Below are 19018 nucleotides of genomic sequence, written 5' to 3' on the forward strand. Positions count from 1 at the left end.
CAACAGTGACTTTAGCTAACAGCGTACTGATTCATTTTAATGACAGTGATATAGAGTAAAGACAAAGTACAGACAACATGAACAAGATTTAAAGACTTAGTGAAGATGAAAAGTAAAGACAAAGTAACAACGAAGTCAAGACGAAGAGAAGAAGTTGATGATGAAGAAGAGACTAATTGAAGTTAGGACAAAGAGGATATGATGGGAAGTTGAAGTTAGGACAAACTAAACTAATTGAAGACGAAGTAAAGACAATGTACAGATGAAAGAAGATGAGGGTGAAGCAAAAAACTTAAAGACAAAGTGAACACGAAATAAATATGAAGTGAAGACGGAGTGGAGACGGAGTGAAGTCAAAGTGCCAGAGGCTCAGAACCGGACAAATGTAACCGGATGGAGGGGAACTGGTGGTGTAAAGGTGGAAGAGGTGAGTGTGCAGGTTGGACACAGTGGGGCAAAGCGCCTTTCATCGTGACGACTGTGAAGCTGTAATGAACTATACTTTCTCCCCCTGTATCTCCCCCGCTCTGTGAATGCTCCATGGGAAAGCACAGAGTCATCCCAGCCTATGAATAGAAAGAGGTCCGTTCCCTCTGCACCTCTGGATCAGGGGCAGAGGGCAGAGGAGATAAGGGCTAATCAGGGTCCTGCTACGGGCTGCTGGGGGGGATCACCAGGGGAGAAGGGGGAGGGAGGAGATGCATGTAAGGATGTGGTGGTGTTTAGGAGAAGAGGGGAAAGGGAGAGTGTTTGTGTCTGGAGGAAGGAGGAGGGGAAGGATAAAGGAAAGGAGAGAAGGGAAGTGGAGGAAGAGGAAGGAAGGGTGTGAGGGCATATCCAGGGGGAGTCAGGAGATGTGAGGATGTAGACGAAGGTGTGGCTGGTCATACCGGAGGGAGACAGAGTGAGAATGAAGGAAAGGAAAACAAGCTGGAGGAAAAAGAGATTAAATGGGAGGGAGGAGATGGGAGAGGTGAGGCAGGTGAGGGTGAGTGTTGGACAGAGGCAAGAACTTGTTTATTGTGCTCTAGTATTGTACTGGTGTCGTGTGCATGGGGAGAAACACTCTCACTCTATGCATGTGTACTATCAAAATACTTGAATGAACAGCAGTGTACGAGCCAATCAGCGCTCAATAAACGACAACACATGATATGAATAGGAACCAATGTTTGTTTATCCAGAGAGGTAAACTGTTGTTGACCACACACATGTCTCACTGTCAAGAAATTAGATCTTGTTTTCCGATAACCATGTGTTGGAAAGCTGATTCAATTTGAAACAGCTCAACAGAAAAACTAACTGACTGAGTGTTCAAAATGAAACAGAGGAGGTGATGAGCAGAGATGGGGTCGTTACTAAAAAAAAAGTAATATATTACTTTTTTTTTTTAAAGTAATATATTACACTACTTAGTTACTCGTTACTTTACTCGTTACTTTACTCTCAGGGCCGGCCCGCCCCTCCCTACAGGCAGATCACGCAGACTGCTAAAGTTTCAAATGTTCTCTTTAGTTCAGTTTCCATTGTCGCATAGACTGATCCAGATCCTGAATGTTTTCCTATCTGACCATGGCTGCCCTCGGTCTCCTGCTATCTGTATTTTGTGCAGTATATCTCTGAACGATGGTGATTCCACTATGCAACATTTACTCTACTATGAAGGATGCTACAAGCCTGTCCATCTCTGCTTTGGTTACCGGTCCTCCAAATTCAAATGTTTGCTACTTCGGAGTCGGCGGCGGCGCACTCACAACATCCTCACTCTGGGTTCGGGAGTCCTTAGCTATTAGCTTCACCTTAGCATGTTGTCTTTGCAGGTGTTTGTTGAGGTTTGACGTGGTGTTTACAGCAGTGGATAACAGCTTCTGGCCTGGACACAGTTTGCACCTCACCGTCACATTCCTGTCTATTCTTCGGACGAACTCAAAATAATGGGCATACCTCCACCCCTCGAGAGTTATCGCTGACTCAGCTATGTTTATGCAGCACTGCACGTGGAGATGTGGACGCGCAAATCGCGTAGATTACGTACATATAAACCTGCGGCGGAAACCCCTCTTGTCTGTCAGTGTGATTATGACTGATTTTAGTAAGTAACGAAGTAACGCGTGTCGGGGCAATGTTCGTAACTGTAGTGTGATTACTGAATTATAAAAGTAGCGCGTTACACTACTCCGTTAACACTCCGACAAAAAAGTAATATTATTACAGTACCCAACTCTGGTGACGAGTGTCTTGAGTGTCCTGAAGAACTTATCGAGGATTATTAAAAAACGAATGTCACAACATGATTTAGAAAAGCTTGTCCATGCTTTTATCTTTAGTAGACTCGACTACTGCAATAGTGTATTCACAGGGCTGACAAAAAAATCCATCAGCAAGCTGCAGCTGATTCAGAACGCTGCTGCACGAGTCCTCAGTAACACTAAAAGAGTGGATCACATCAGTCCGGTTCTGAAATATTTACACTGGCTTCCAGTCGGCCAAAGAATTGATTTTAAAGTACTATTGCTAGTTTTTAAATCATTACATGGTTTAGGACCAAAGTATATTGTTGAACTCCTATAATTACGATCCATCAAGGTGCCTCAGGTCTTCTGGGACGGGTCTGCTATCGGTTCCGAGAGTAACAACAAAACATGGAGAGGCAGCATTTAGCTGTTATGCCCCGACACTCTGGAACAAACTACCCAAATCATCCACGTCTGCAGAAATGCTTACTATTTTTAAATCGAGACTAAAAACATATCTCTTTGCCGCTGCTTTTAATTGAGCTGCTCATATTCGCACTACAGTATGCCTTTTAAACATGTATTGTATACCTGTGGTGTTTATTTTAATTATTTTATTATCTTTGCTTTGTAATGCCTGTTGTAAAATGCCATTATATATAATGCTTTTTTAACTGTATTTATTCCTAAAAAGTATTTAAATTTGTTTTGTAAAGCACTTTGAATTGTCGCGTACAGAAAAGTGCTATATAAATAAATTTGCCTTGCCTTGATTTTGTCAACAAAGCAGCACCTCTGTGGCGTAAAGCGTCGGCTTTGCCATTACAAAGTAACATGAGTATCTTGGAAAATAGGGATCTGGTATAAACGCGTCACTTCCTGCCCATGGTTACTCGTGTGAGCTCATTGCTCCCATTGGTATGTGACATTGAAAAGCTGTCTGGCAGCGAGCCACATTCATAAAGAGAGAGGAAGGAGTTTAGAAAGTCAAGGGTTATAAAAGACAGCATTGACGAATACTAAAAAGGAAGCAGGTGGATAGTAAAAGTCGGGAAGGAGGGACAAACTAAATATAGTTAGGGCACTTTCAGTTCCTCATGTTGTGTCTTTGAGTCTTATCTCATTTCCAATGATTTCTCCGGCCCAAGTACACATAACGATTATAACGGTCTGCTTTAATGTAGTGTATGGGAGCGATAAGAAGAGCAAGGAGGCACAGTTTGAGATGGAGAGTGGAAGTGAGGCAGTTCAGGGCGGGTGACGCATAGAAAGTAAAAGAAGTTATGGAGCAGGTTTAAAAATTGCCACTTTCTAAACGGCCGGAGTAAATTGAGAGCAACAGGGTTGGAAATAGGACACATAAATGTAAGACTCTCTCTCTCGCTCGCTCGCTCTCTCTCTCTCTCTCACACAGTGGTCTGTCACCATTTCTAAAACCAGGACGATGTGGAGGTAAAAACAGAATAATAGTGGGACATTTCCACCTTAGGAAGTCAAGCATAACAAAGCCATACTGAAAGAAAGAGTGGTGAAGGAATGAGTCCTAAAACCTGGAAATGAGTTGACCACTTCTGGTTCCCTTATGTCTTGTGATTGTATCTTTAGCTGTTTGTGGATAAATGAATGGAATTACAATTAGAATTACACGTGGATTTAAGCCTTTGCAGACCATGTACATGCATGGCATGGCCTCTGAATGAAAAATGATGAAGAAAGCAGTGAGTAACCTCGTTTTTTGGGACATTTTCCGGAGGTTATCATTGAAAATATCCACATAAGAAGGAGCTAAAGACACACGGACAGAACAAACACCTCACACAGAAACACCGGGGAATAGAACCTGGACAAAGGGAGTGGAGAGTAAAAGGAGAGCGGGAACATAACAGGGATAAAAGCACAGATCAGAGAGCTGTTACAAGGCTTTCACTGTGCTTAACTGGACACAACAAAACCCCCGTGATTGAACGAGGAGCAGACGCTTCTTAATTCTCTTATCGTTTACAAATGCTCCTAATTGCGTTTTAGTGAGGACGCTGCCAAGCTGAGCAGCACATTACATTAATAGAGTACAGGACCTCAGATTATTACAACAATAGGTGCTATTGTAGAATTTAAACGCAGGCACATTTTAACCCTCTGGACAAAAAAGAACACCCTAAATGTAGGGTAAACATAAATACAGAGGACGAGGGGAACATGTTTCTTTGTAAAATGAGGTATTGGACATTAATTGCTCTGCTGAATTCACCCCTGTGCTGCTGTGATTAAGTGGTGCTCACACTCTCACACACACACACACACACACACAACACACACACACACACACACACACACACACACACACACACACACACACACACACACACACACACACACACACACACACACACACACACACACACACACACAACAATTACCCCTGGACACAGTTCAACACCAATTCTACACCATCAACGAGGCTGTTTCCTCCCGAAGAATGAACACACACACACACCCACACACACACACACACACACACAATCGCTCGCTGTCTTTTGACAAAAACACCCACGGGAAAAAACTTGTAAACGATGAAAAGCCCGAATTTTTGGGGCAGAAGTTAATTGATCACATCCTGCTGTTTTCTTCCTGGGGACGGCTGCCAGTTACACAAAAGATGTTAGTGTGTGTGATGTGTGTGTGTGTGTGTGTGTGTGTGTGTGTGTGTGTGTGTGTGTGTGTGTGTGTGTGTGTGTGTGTGTGTGTGTGTGTGTGTGTGTGTGTGTGTGTGTGTGTGTTGATGATGTAGCAGCATCTCATTGTGTGTATAGTTGAGCGTTATCTATCCAATATGCAAGACCACCATCAGTCCTGCGTCGGTATTAAGTGTTCTTTTCAATCACAAAGCCATGTGGAGAGGGGGGGATAGTATTTGTTTTTGTCAATGAATGTAAGGTAATGGTTTGTGGAGCACTTTGAAATACCTTTGTGTATGAAGAGTGCTATATAAATAAAGTTTGATTTGATTAATCGCCCTTGTTCCACACGTCTTTAATGGAAACACGTGTTTGGGCGTGTGCTCCCTTTGTTATTATTACATTATATTTTCCCTCGGGTCACCAGGGTTGGCTGTGTTCCATTTTCATTAATTGCTTACGATGTTTTAGCATTTAAATCCCGCGCACAAGTAGATGCTATCGCTGGGCTAATCTGCAGCCGCGGCGCGTAGATTAGCTCGTTGCTTGGTATTATTCTGCGGCCCCGGGGTGATCAACGACAACCACAGTTATTTGTACCACTACAAAGCCCAACCTTCAAGACAGGCGGAGGGAAAAAGCTCACCATGTCTTGATAATGTGAGCATTAGCCAAAGCTTTAGATCACACTGATTACTGCCCTTCCAACAGACGCTGGTGAGGGACAGCAAGCGGGGGGGGGCTGGAAACCACTACAGACAAAAGACTGGCAGCCATATTGGCTAGGTAACAACACACACAGACACACACACACCTAAACTGTTGGATACTTTCCCCTTCTCCATCTCCTCCTTTATCTTGTCCTGTCTTTCACAGATGTGAGTACAGCTGCTCTCTATCCATCTTTCCTCCTTCATTTGGCCCAGATTTCCTGGGTTCTCTTTCTCATGTAACGCTGGCATCATGGCAACACACCTGCTGCTGCAAACACATGCCGTGTCCATCCACCTTTCCCCCTCTCTAATCCCTTTTCCATTCACATGAGTTGTATTCTGCTGCTTAATCAATGAAATGTACGTGGCCCCATATCACAACCATCACATTTGGTAAAGGGGGATTTACAGCATACGACAAAGATAATAAAATTACAACCTAGACAAAGCAAATTATGAAAATTATAATGTGAATGTATATTAAAAAAAGATGAATTCAGCTCCATTTCAAAAATCTTCCGTGCTTCCAACGACATGCAGGACCACGGCCTGTAACTTCTGTCTGACATAGCGCCGTAAGTAAAGGATTGTGTAATGTGAAGTTCCTCTCGTATCACATGGACGACGTTAGCCTAGCTACCAAAGCACTTAGATTATATTCAACGTCATTGCACAGAGTCAAAGTGCTGAGATATGAAATGCAGTGCAAATCTAACAAAGTGCAAAATAATCTGTACGGTTCAGTAGTATATTAAAGTACACACATATAACAGATATGTGTCACCCAGGGGACAGCTGATCTGCTGGTCCTTGTATGGCGAAGAAGTTCCTTACTAATTGATAACAACATTTAGAGCCAACAAACTAAATAGTACTTGTATTATTTTGGCATGTTTAGAGGATAAATGTGTCACGCAACTCTACGGGGTTAAACATTAACCAGGCAGACCTATGGGATGTTAATAATTGACCGTAACTACTTTGACTGAGTATACTTTCTGCTATCACTACTGCAAAACCTTTCTCTACGTCATACTTCCTTCAAACATCCTTTCCGGGGTGTAGATCGGCGCTGTTGCAGTAGAAATTAACGAAAAATTGATCTGGGATTTGTCTCTAAACAACCAGTAAAAAGCAGCATCTCTTTCTCTCAGCAGTTCAGCTGTGCACTCAGTGAACTGGTCCTCTTACTTACCACTCAGCCCCCCCCCCCTGATCTAACTCATTGATATAAATGTGAGCGCCCTTTGCCTCCATCCATCTCTCTCCTCTCCCTTCCTCCTCCGCCTTCTTCTTCTCTGCTTGTTAATACCGCACTCGCCTGGCTTCCTCTTTCCATCTCTCTTACTTTCAACCTCACGCACAAGTTCACTTTCTCTCTGCGCGGGCAGTGACTACTACAGATCATAACCACTTCCCACTGAACGCTCACACGTGGTCGCTGCAGGGCTGCAGTTTGGCTCCATAATTAGCTCCATACCATAAGACCAGAGGAATAACACAAAAAAAGATCTTCAGAATCAGAAACAGGTTTATTACCAGGTAGGTTGACACGTCATGACCGAAAGAACGAGATCGCGGATACAAGCGGTCGAGATGGGTTTTCTCCGCAGGGTGGCTGGTGTCTCCCTTAGGGATAAGGTGAGAAGTTCGGTCATCCGGGAGGGACTCAGAGTTGAACCGCTCCTCCTTCACGTCGAAAGGAGCCAGTTGAGGTGGTTCGGGCACCTAGTTAGGATGCCACCTGGGCGCCTCCCTAGGGAGGTGTTCCAGGCACGTCCAGCTGGGAAGAGACCAAGGGGTAGACCTAGGACCAGGTGGAGGGATTATATCTCTTCGCTGGCCTGGGAGCACCTTGGGATCCCCCAGTCAGAGCTGGTTGATGTCGCCAGGGAAAGGAAAGTTTGGGGCTCTCTGCTGGAACTGCTACCCCCGCGACCCGACCACGGATAAGCGGGAGAAGTTGGATGGATAGGTTGACACGTGCGAGGAATTTGACTTGATGTCGTGGTGCGTACATAAAAGTAAAACAAAACTTAAATGAAAGAGAACTAGAAAAATATTTAAAATAATAAAAAATATAGTAAAATATAACAGTATTTAGATCGGCAGTAATACAAAAAGAAAAACAGATATTGTTGTACATTGTGTGCATTCATGTAATGCATAGAGTCTATGGTGTGGCTGAGGTAAAGAGTCAGTGGGGGGGCATCTTGTTCCAGATGTCAGAAGCCTTATATTGTCGTATTGTAAGAATGGCTCGATCATTTTTAAAGCTGTCTCCCGCTCCCACTGGAACACGATGCTATGCTTAGCTTTGTGTTTCATTACCACGAATAGCAAGTACCTCTCCTTGAGGAAGCATCTGAGAGCAGGAGAAATGTCACTGTGACTCTTCGCACGGCACAACAGCAATCCACTCCAGCGGGAACATTTTATGGAATTATCTTGTACTCCAAATTCTTCTCCTATATTCAGCCCGCACTAAAAATCCAAACGCCGTATTCTCCGCCTTCTGTGTCGCTCCCTGTTATCGTTCTTTACTCGGATGTGTAATGAAAAAAGGAAGGGGGGTTGTCTTGCTAACTGTTATAGCAGCGCTCGGCCTTCAACGTTTGTGTGCGTGTGTGTGCGTGTGTGTGTGATGGAGCAGGACCATAAGATAAACAAGTCATATTGCAATCCTTGAGTCCATTTCCTTCAGACGCTCAATCACGATAAAACACGTACACATTTTCCAGCTCTATAAGTCGACACGACAATTATCACTTTTTCTCCATCTCTACTGTCCTAACAGAATACAAAATGTCTCCCTACTTCCTTCTTCGTTCCCTCCTCATTTCTACTACTAACGGGCAAAAACAACCACATGGGAAACAATGAGAAATGTGGGCAAAAGTTAATTGATCACATTCTGTTGTTTTTTCTGAACAGCTGTCAGATACACACACATTTGTTTGTGTGTGGGAGTGTGTCCATCCTAATGTTATATAGGATTGTGTGCATGTAAATGGTCGGCAAAGGCTTAAATCCTTGTGTTCCCTCCAGAGGAAGTTTCTAAAACTCTCTACTCACTCCTTCTGTGCCTCCTCATTTCTCTTTATCTTTTCCCATTTACTTTCAGGGACATTTCCCCCCCCCCCTCCCCTCCCTCCCTCCCCCTTTTCCTCTTCTGCTCTGGACTCGGCCTTCGTCCTCTTCTCTTATCGGTCCATCACTTCCACAGGCGGTTTTGAACTCCTCCACATTGGGCAAAAAAGAAAACCCTTCTTCAAATGTATTCCACCCAACCTCTCGCCCTCACTATCTCAATTTCTCCACTCTCCCGACGCTCTCCCTCCCTCCCTCCCTCTGATCCTTCTCTATCGTATTTTCGCCACTCCATTGTCTCAGTCCATTAGGCAGACACAAATCCGTTTGGAGACCGAATCGCCCGATCCTCGCTCTCCTGCGGCCGGCAGAAAGCTCTCGGGAGAGGAAGACTCTGGCTCGAGGCCGCGGGGAAATCCATTTAAACCTCCGCCACAAAACACTGCCGCTCGGTGCACTCAGGGCACGTGCATTTAATGAATGATACTGTCCCTGCATACACACACACACCCACACACCACACACACACACACACACACACACACACACCACACACACACACACACACACACACACACACACACACACACACACACACACACACACACACACACACCCACACACACACCACACACACACACACACACACACACACACACACCACACACACACACACACACACACACACACACACACACACACACACACACACACACACACACACACACCACACACCACACACACACACACACACACACACACACACACACACACACACACCACACACACACACACACACACACACACACACACACACACACACACACACACACACACACACACACACACATTTCTGAACTCTGCCGCCACCACTGCTTCATTTTCATGCAAAGAGGTGCCGGAATGAGTCCTTAAACCGGACATTTCACCACTTCTGGTTTCCTCGTCTTGAAGTCATTTTTTTTTTTGAATGTATTTTTGCATAGATGCCTGAAATAAGGTCTGTTGTAAACACAAGCTGAAGAGATTTTCACATTTTCTACCATATAAAATGTGCCAGTTAGTGTCATAGAAACAGCGGTTACCAACAAGTGTTTAAATGAGACGACTTAATATCCTCATTAGACACCTTTAGCTTAGCGGTGGTGATGTGAAGTCATGTGACCGTGATGTAGTTCCTTTATAGCCTAACGTTAGCTTTTTACTTCTGGAAATTGCATTTATGTTTTAATATATGGAGATTATCCTGCTGAACAAAACCTGTAAGTATCATAAACGTGTGTTTGCCACAGTTCTTATTTTCTGCAATCTACCGAAACCCATCGGGGAAATCGCATCGATTTTTGCCGAGGGAGCCCTTGAGACGCTAACTTCGGAGTCGGTCTACAGAAATACATCATCACTGCACCACTGTATAATAATAAAGCTTTTCATACACAAGATGCAGATCAAAGTCCTTCAACATTTTGGCAGAGCACATGAGACAAACTCAACTCAAGGCAAATGCTAAGCCTATCAGCACATATGGAGCATGTGATAAATATGACTCTATGGAAAACAAAGGGTAAAATAGGCAATGGGATGGATACAACAAATTAACATCAGAGAACCCACTCATTTATTTTTTACGTTTTTAATGCTATTTTATTTCAGAAATATTTTGGACTTTTTATTTCTTGTGTCTTTATTTCTCTTATGTACATTGCCTTGTTTTTTATGCTGCTGCAACGCAAACATTTCCCAAATTGGGATCAATAAAGTATCTATCCATCTATCTATCTATCATCTATCTATCTATGTATCTACGTATCTATCTATCTATGTATGTATCTATCTATCTATCCATCTATCTATCTATCTACGTATCTATCCATCCATCTATCTATCTATCATCTATCTATCTATGTATCTACGTATCTATCTATCTATGTATGTATCTATCTATCCATCTATCTATGTATCTACGTATCTATCTATCTATCTATCTATCCATCCATCCATCCATCCATCTATCCATCCATATATCTCTCTATCCATCTATCTATCCATCTATCTATCTATCTACGTATCTATCTGTCTATCTATCTATCCATCTATCCATCCATATATCTCTCTATCCATCTATCTATCCATCCATCTATCCATCCATATATCTCTCTATCCATCTATCTATCCATCCATCTATCCATCCATATATCTCTCTATCCATCTATCTATCTATCCATCCATCCATCTATCCATCCATACATCTCTCTATCTATCCATCTATCTCTCTATCTATCTTAAAACCCATGGTAAGTGGGGTTGGGGTTTAAAGCCACATGTGTGCAGACATTGTGGAAAGTAGAGAGAATGTGTGTACAGTGATTGCAGTGAGGTTGGTAAGACAGCAGTTTGAAATGGGACTGGACTGTTCCCTGCCACTTCTCTCTTTAGTGCGCTAATGAGAAGCAACAGAAAGAAGAGCTACAGTGCGGCCGCTGGCCTCGTTGTGTCACAGTGACTCGAGTCTCGGCTGGTCTGAGACCTGTTGACACCAGCAGGTCAGCAGAGCGACTGCAGGGAAAACACGGAGACTCTGTGGGCGATCAAACAGCCTCAAGGAAGAGCTCCACATCAGAATAAAATATCAGTATTTTAATAAAAGGGTTTCACTTTCCCTGCATGAAAGGCATATAACATTTTGCATGAATATTTAATCAGAGGTGTCAAATGTTCATTGTCTATTCAAGGTTCAAAGCTTTTATTGTCATTTGTACACAGTGAAGTTATGACAATGACATTCTTAGGTCACTTGGGGGGAGATCAAACAAATACACGCGTGGTGTTGTAAAAGACTATTGTATGACCAACTGAAATGAAAGGGTTTTTTACTTTATTATAAGAAGTATTCATATTGAGACGGCCCTCTTTATAATGTGCCACACACACATGTTCGTATAGTGGTAACAGGGAGGCTGTGGCTCAGTGGATAGTGTGCTGGACTTCGAATCAGGGGGGTAACAAGTTCGAGACACACTACAGTCAGCATGTCGTTGTGTCCCTGAGACACTTCACCCCAAATTGCTCCTGTGGGGATTGCCCACAGTATTGAATGTATGTAAGTCGCTTTGGATAAAAGCGTCTAACAAGTGACATGTCAATCAAACTGATTGCCCTCTGTATAGTGTGCGCTAAACAGGGTATTTGCTCATATGTATTCATATTGTGATTGCCCTCTGTATAATGTGTGCTATACTCAGGACAAATAATCTATGCTGCTAAAACACTGCAAAACTCTACAGTGGTGATCCTGTCTTATCTCCCACTCCTGTGCAATTTCAAGAAACTTGCTAGCACATGGCTCTTCTTTTCTTTGCCTTTTCACTGCCCTGCGATTCATGGCTGGAACTACTGAAGGAAGACGAAGTCAAACATGGCAAAAGAAATGTGTTCAACGTGTTAAGGCAGCCCTATATTTATTACATTTATGCCCAAAATGCAATGAGCTGTTTTTGTGGAATGGGGTCCAGGCCCAGATTCCCAGGCGGCAGCAGATTGCTTTATCCCATTAGGCGAGGCCTTGTAAATAGACGCAGATCTAGCTCTCTGTTCTGGTGAAATCTCCAGCTGATCCGCCACTGGCAGAGCACTGTTGGCACTTTGTGTGTCTGTCTGTGTGTGTGTCTGTGTGTCTGTCTGTGTGTCTGTCTGTCTGTCTGTCTGTCTGTCTGTCTGTCTGTCTGTCTGTCTGTCTGTCTGTCTGTCTGTCTGTCTGTCTGTCTGTCTGTCTGTCTGTCTGTCTGTCTGTCTGTCTGTCTGTCTGTCTGTCTGTCTGTCTGTCTGTCTGTCTGTGTGTCTGTGTGTGTCTGTCTGTCTGTCTGTCTGTCTGTCTGTCTGTCTGTCTGTGTGTCTGTCTGTCTGTCTGTCTGTCTGTCTGTCTGTGTTAAGTTAAAGTTAAAGCCTTTTATTGTCATTATACACAGAGTATAACGAGATTCAGAGTGTGCAAAAAATACAAACAAATACATAACACTAAAAAACACGGCAATAGGACAGACAACATACAATCATACGGGGGAATAAATAGTTAAAAATATTGATATAAAAAATAGTATATAAAGTGCATTTAAAAGTGTGTGTATGTGTGAGAATGGTTACAGTTATTGCATTATGTGTGGTGGTTGAGCAGCCTGACGGCCCAGGGGTAGAAACTGTTTTTGAGTCTGTTTGTCCGTGACTTGAAGCTGTCTGTCTGTCTGTCTGTCTGTCTGTCTGTCTGTCTGTCTGTCCGTCTGTCTGTCTGTCTGTCTGTCTGTCTGTCTGTCTGTCTGTCTGTCTGTCTGTCTGTCTGTCTGTCTGTCTGTGTGTCTGTCTGTCTGGTCTGTCTGTGTGTCTGTCTGTGTGTCTGTCTGTCTGTCTGTGTCTGTCCGTCTGTCTGTGTGTCTGTCTGTCTGTGTGTCTGTGTGTCTGTCTGTCTGTGCCTATTGATTTGAACACGATCCGTGTATCCATCATTTCCTGGTCTTCTCTAAAGAAGAGGGACCAATGGAAACGTTGTCATGTTGCCGTTGTTCAGCATGGAAACATTCATTAGCTAACAATGACATTATTGTTCTATTAATATAAAGGGAGGTCAGGTACTCTTTAAAACAGCTGCTAGTTATGGGTACTTTTTTACTGAAGTACATTTCAAAGCCTCTTTACTTTTACTTGAGTAAAGAAGTTTAGTCAGTATTTTTAAACACAAGTATCTGTACTTCTACTTGAGTAAAGGATGTGTGTACTTTTGCCATCTCTGGATGTCGGTAGGGGATGAAAAGAGAAATCCTCTGTTGCAGCCAAAGTAGTCAAACAGACCTCATTGTTTTGATTGAATCCGACATTAAGAGGACAAAGCAGGAGGTTTTAAATATGCAGGGCAGGTTTAAAGCACATTATCTGGCTTTTAAGCACTTTCTAGTGAATCTGAACCAGTAACAGGGTTTTGTTTGGCCGTCAACACAAAGCCGAGCCCCGCTGAGCCTAACAAGCAGACCCTGTTAAACTCCACTAATTTGAGACAAAACAAGGGAGAAAATAAAAAGAGAGAGCGTATGCCAAAACACTGATTCCATTTAGAAAATGAACAGCACTTAAAGCTGAGCAGCCGTCTTTAAAAATATCTTTCTTTGATGGAAAAAACCCAGCGCAGTGACGTCATCTCTCCGTGAGTGACAGATACAGCCAGGATTGACGACAGCGAGGTCCGTTTTAAACACCCACACACACTTCCTGGTACAATTACTGTAAATGAAGGACAACTGTACATTTTTACATAACCATAAAAAAACGGAAACGTTGACTCTAATTAAATGTATTATGTCAAATAATTTTGAATTACTGTATTATGTAAGTTAAAGCAATAATATTAATACTGGATATTTTCATTTCCCACTTTATTTAAGCATTTAATTTAAAGACCTTGAAATGGTGAGGTGTTTTTTTGACACTCATTTTATAACTTTGTTTATGAATTGTGTTGAACCCCCCATTTATACATTTATTTGTTTGCCTTTCTGTAGGTGTCCCATAATGCAGATTGGATATTTATATGACAACTTGTACAGATTGAATGCAGAGTTTTCCCCTTTTCAATATCAGGGTTAACCCTAAACCTAAAACGTTTCAAGCCTCTGTTGATTGGTCAAATTCCCCAATGGTGCGCTCTGTGGTGTAGAGGCATCTTCACTGATTGGCTGGGAGAAAACCCCATGCTTCTCGACCTCACTGAGTCGCGGGGGGGAGGCCATGTTTGGTGTGTGCGGAAGTGACCAAATATGGTTCCTCGCCCGAAAAAGGGTTACTATCATTGCTTTCAACATACCTAATACAGTCATGTGAAATATATTGACATAATACATTTAATGAAAGTCAACGTTTCAGTTTTTTCACTGCCGTTTTTAAAGTAAGACCGTCTTACCTTGGCAGCCATGATCATGGACGAACCCCCGCGGACTCCCAGGATGGGGATGTGCGTCTGGGCCGAAATGAAGTCGAGGATTTGTGCGATGGCCTCCTGGTCGGTGTCGTCCCCGAACACCACGCCCTGCAGCCAGTGCTCCGTCATCAGGTCGCAGATGCTCTTGATAATGCTCTTGGGGTCCGTCTCGTTCATCGTCAGCACCTCCACGTTGGGCGCCATGTGGAGGAAGTCTTCTTTTTCCCGCCCTCCAGCCAGCGCCATCTCGCTAGAGTTCCCCACGAGCACCACAGCGATGCTGAGGCCTCGCAGGATGTTGGGCAACGCCATGTGGTGGGGAGGGGGCTGGGGGATTGGCACGTAATGGCCGCCACCACCACCTCCTCCCCCTCCTCCTCCTCCTCCTCCTCCTCCCCCTCCTCCTCCTCCCTTCTCTCTCCGGGAGTGGCAGGCCGGCGGCAGGTGGAGGAGGCAGAGCAGCAGGAGGAGGAGAGAGAGGTAGTGGGAGGGGGGCCGGTGGAGCGATGGAGGCGGGGGAGGAGGTGAGGAGGGTCCGATGTGCCTCTCTCGGTGCTGGGCGACTGAAGGGGTTGTCGTGGGGGGGGAGGGACTGGATCGACCCCCAGGTGAGGAGGGGGTGCGGCAGCCGTAAACAGGCATGGTGGAGGAGTGGGAGAGTAATACCTGGAGAGAGAGGGAGACAAAGTTGAATGAGTTGAATACTCGATTCTGATTGGTCAATTTTCAAGAATTTCTTAAGATTCAAGGCTTTTATTGTCCTGTGTACATAGCTACAGTGTAGATATGACAATGAAAAGCTTAGGTCACAGGCTCCTCCAACAGTGCAATACAATAAAACAGATAATAGTGCAAGTAAATAAAATAAAATATAATAGAAATAGTGCAGAATAGTCTATATACAAGTAGTTGGAATATGATATATATATAAGTTGCAAACAGATGAATGTTATGGATGTTCTTTCAAAAGTTCAGTGGACATTTCAGAGGTTATTAATACTCGATAACACACCGCTGCTAAGCAAAATAATGACCGTTGCTAAGCAGGATCAAGGGAGAGAAGTAAACAGGTTAAAAGACTTAGCGTTGGACGTCAGAGAAATCACCAGAAGAAGACAGACAGGAAGTAAACACTAACAGGAACACGGTATGGGCTCTGTAGGGTTTAAGGACTATAACAGTTACAGTCAACATCGATCAGAGATGCCCTTAAATCTTAAGTTACGCTGTTGTTGTTGAAGTTGGTGGGTTAGTGTGCAGCCCTTACATATAACACATAAAACAATTAAACACATTTAAAAGAAAACGAGACCAATGTGCAGTAAAGCAGGGGAAGTCAACGTTATACATATCAAATAAAATACAATACATGTTGCAGAGAATGTTGTAAGTGACCAAATAAATGCATGAGTCTATATACATGTAAGATATAATAAGATAACCAAGAATATAATGTAAAATGAAATAGTGTACAATGAAAAGAAAATACTATTTATTGTGGGGGAGATGGAACATTGCATGCAACATTGATTGAATAAAGTGAATTGCTGAGGGACTACATGCATCATATGAATCAGTGCATATCACTGTCAGTCCGCAGAAATGGGGCATTGTGGGTAGGGGGAACGAAGCACACACACACACAGATGAGAGAAGAGGTCACACTTGACACACATAAATAGTGCATAAACGCACACACACAGATACATGTTGCGATGGCGTATAGTTTACCGCGCGGATCAATAATTCATGTGGAACGTTCTGAAGCAGCATTATGGTATGTATTATGGAGGATATAAACTCTCCCTACAGATGAGAGGCTGGCGTCCTGACAAGGGGAGAGGAGAGAGGGGAGGAGGGGAGGAGGGGAGGAGGGGAGGAAGTATTGGCAGGAATGCGAAAACGAGAGTGTGGTGAATTGTATCGTATGTATATATGTGTATTAAGCATTAAGTGAATGGATTCAATATTAGGTTTTGTTATGGAAGTCTATGGAGCATTCCTGGGGGAAATCTGAAGGGCCTCAATTAGTTTTTGGATGCACTTAAAGAGGCCTTATAGTGCTTTTTGGGGTGTTGTATATATTTCTGTACATGTAAATGGTCTGCAAAGGCTAAAATCTCAAATTTCCAGAACATGATGACATCACTATGTAACACTCGGGCTCTTATTGGCTAACGCTCCAACAAATTGTACGTGATAGGCTAAGGGGCGGGACATCTCTAAGCGGTTGACCAATCACAACAGAGCCGTCCAGCTAACCAATCAGAGCAGACTGGGCTCTGGTTTCAGACGGAGGGTGAAAAGTGGAGCTGCAGCACAGACAGTATGAGAAAAATAAAGAGCTTGTTGAACATTAAAGCATGGAGACATGTAGAGACACTACATACTGATATACACCTGAACATCAGCAGGAGAGGACTCTTTAAAGTAGAGACACGACATACTGATATACACCTGAACATCAGCAGGAGAGGACTCTTTAAAGTAGAGACACTACATACTGATATACACCTGAACATCAGCAGGAGAGGACTCTTTAAAATAGAGACACTACATACTGATATACACCTGAACATCAGCAGGAGAGGACTCTTTAAAGTAGAGACACTACATACTGATATACACCTGAACATCAGCAGGAGAGGACTCTTTAAAGTAGAGACACTACATACTGATATACACCTGAACATCAGCAGGAGAGGACTCTTTAAAGTAGAGACACTACATACTGATATACACCTGAACATCAGCAGGAGAGGACTCTTTAAAGTAGAGACACTACATACTGATATACACCTGAACATCAGCAGGAGAGGACTCTTTAAAGTAGAGACACTACATACTGATATACACCTGAACATCAGCAGGAGAGGACTCTTTAAAGTAGGGACACTACATACTGATATACACCTGAACATCAGCAGGAGAGGACTCTTTAAAGTAGGGACACTACATACTGATATACACCTGAACATCAGCAGGAGAGGACTCTTTAAAGTAGAGACAACTACATACTGATATACACCTGAACATCAGCAGGAGAGGACTCTTTAAAGTAGAGACACTACATACTGATATACACCTGAACATCAGCAGGAGAGGACTCTTTAAAGTAGAGACACTACATATTGATATACACCTGAACATCAGCAGGAGAGGACTCTTTAAAGTAGAGACAAAAAATACAAATATGAAGCTGAAAATGAACAAAATACGTCCTCTCCATAATCTCCTTTGAACTCTTTTACACGTTGGATCTCTTTACTTCTATCCGATCAAAAGGCACACCTTAACTGCTTTCATCACACCTGACAACTGAAGGCATGTTCAGCTCTTAGATTCAGAGAGGAAGGGCAGAAAGCAGGAAACAACGCCAACTCCGTCTAACTGACAAACCGTCTGGACTGAGATGACTGACACACACACACCCGAGACGCACACAAACTGACTGACTGACGTCGAAATTGATTAAGTGATTGACGGCAGAAGCGCTCAGAGCGACTCTCAGGACTTTGATATGATACCCGCCCTCCTCCCTCACCCCTCGTTGGCCTAGTTTAGCACTTACAGCCGCTTGCTGTCCGTCCCTCCATCCTTCCACCCCCCTCCCACGTTCTACTTGACCATCTCTCTCTCTCCGACTTATTTATAGAGCGTTTTCATAATGGGGATGCAGAGGGGAAATGAGCGCGAGAGTTATGACGGCAGCAAGGAAGGACAGCAGCAACTCAGATAGAGACAAAGGACAAGGTTTGGGGAGTAACAGATTACATGGGATAAGGTATTCAGGATACGAAACATAACTGTAATTCCACAGGTAGTCAAAGAACTGTTACATTTCTAAAATTAGAAACTAATAGCAGGCAAACAATGCTAGTAAAAAGCCAAACTAAACTTATGATGATTTCCCTTACGTCCAACACTCTGTCTTTTAACCTATTTCCTTCTCGCCCTTGATCCTCCTTAGCAACAGTGATTATTTTTGCTTAGCAGCGGTGTGTTATCGAGTATTAATAACCTCTGAAATGTCCGAATTGACCAATCAGAATCGATTATTCTAAATGTGAGCAGAGAGAGGCGAAGTCCCTCCCTTTCCGGGGGACCTCCATGGGACCTTATTTCGGAAAAATCATGTATTGAAGTCAATGACGAGAGAAAGATTATCTTTCGATCCCGTTTGAATTGTGCCACGAGTTACACATATGATGTTTGTCAATTTAAAAGATAATTTTGCAAGTAAAAAAAAAAAATATGTGTCGTAAAACTGTGAAGTAACACTTTGTTTTGTGTGAAGCCGCTCAATGAACTACATCTCCCATCTCGCACCACACACCAAGACGGCCG

At 43.3% G+C, this 19018-nt stretch overlaps 1 protein-coding gene across 6 annotated transcripts in view; it reads right to left on the reverse strand.

The window, feature by feature from the left end:
• LOC117542502 (glutamate receptor ionotropic, NMDA 2B) overlaps positions 1-19018 on the reverse strand; it is a 221566-nt gene that overhangs the window by 144283 nt on the left and 58265 nt on the right. For all 6 annotated transcript variants that reach the window (XM_034210217.1, XM_034210216.1, XM_034210211.1 and 3 more), the window contains exon 4: positions 14654-15337. In XM_034210217.1, coding sequence (XP_034066108.1) covers positions 14654-15337 — 684 coding nt within the window. The remainder of the gene's footprint in view (positions 1-14653; positions 15338-19018) is intronic.

Source organism: Gymnodraco acuticeps, unplaced genomic scaffold, assembly GCF_902827175.1.
Source record: "Gymnodraco acuticeps unplaced genomic scaffold, fGymAcu1.1, whole genome shotgun sequence".
NCBI lineage: Eukaryota > Metazoa > Chordata > Actinopteri > Perciformes > Bathydraconidae > Gymnodraco > Gymnodraco acuticeps.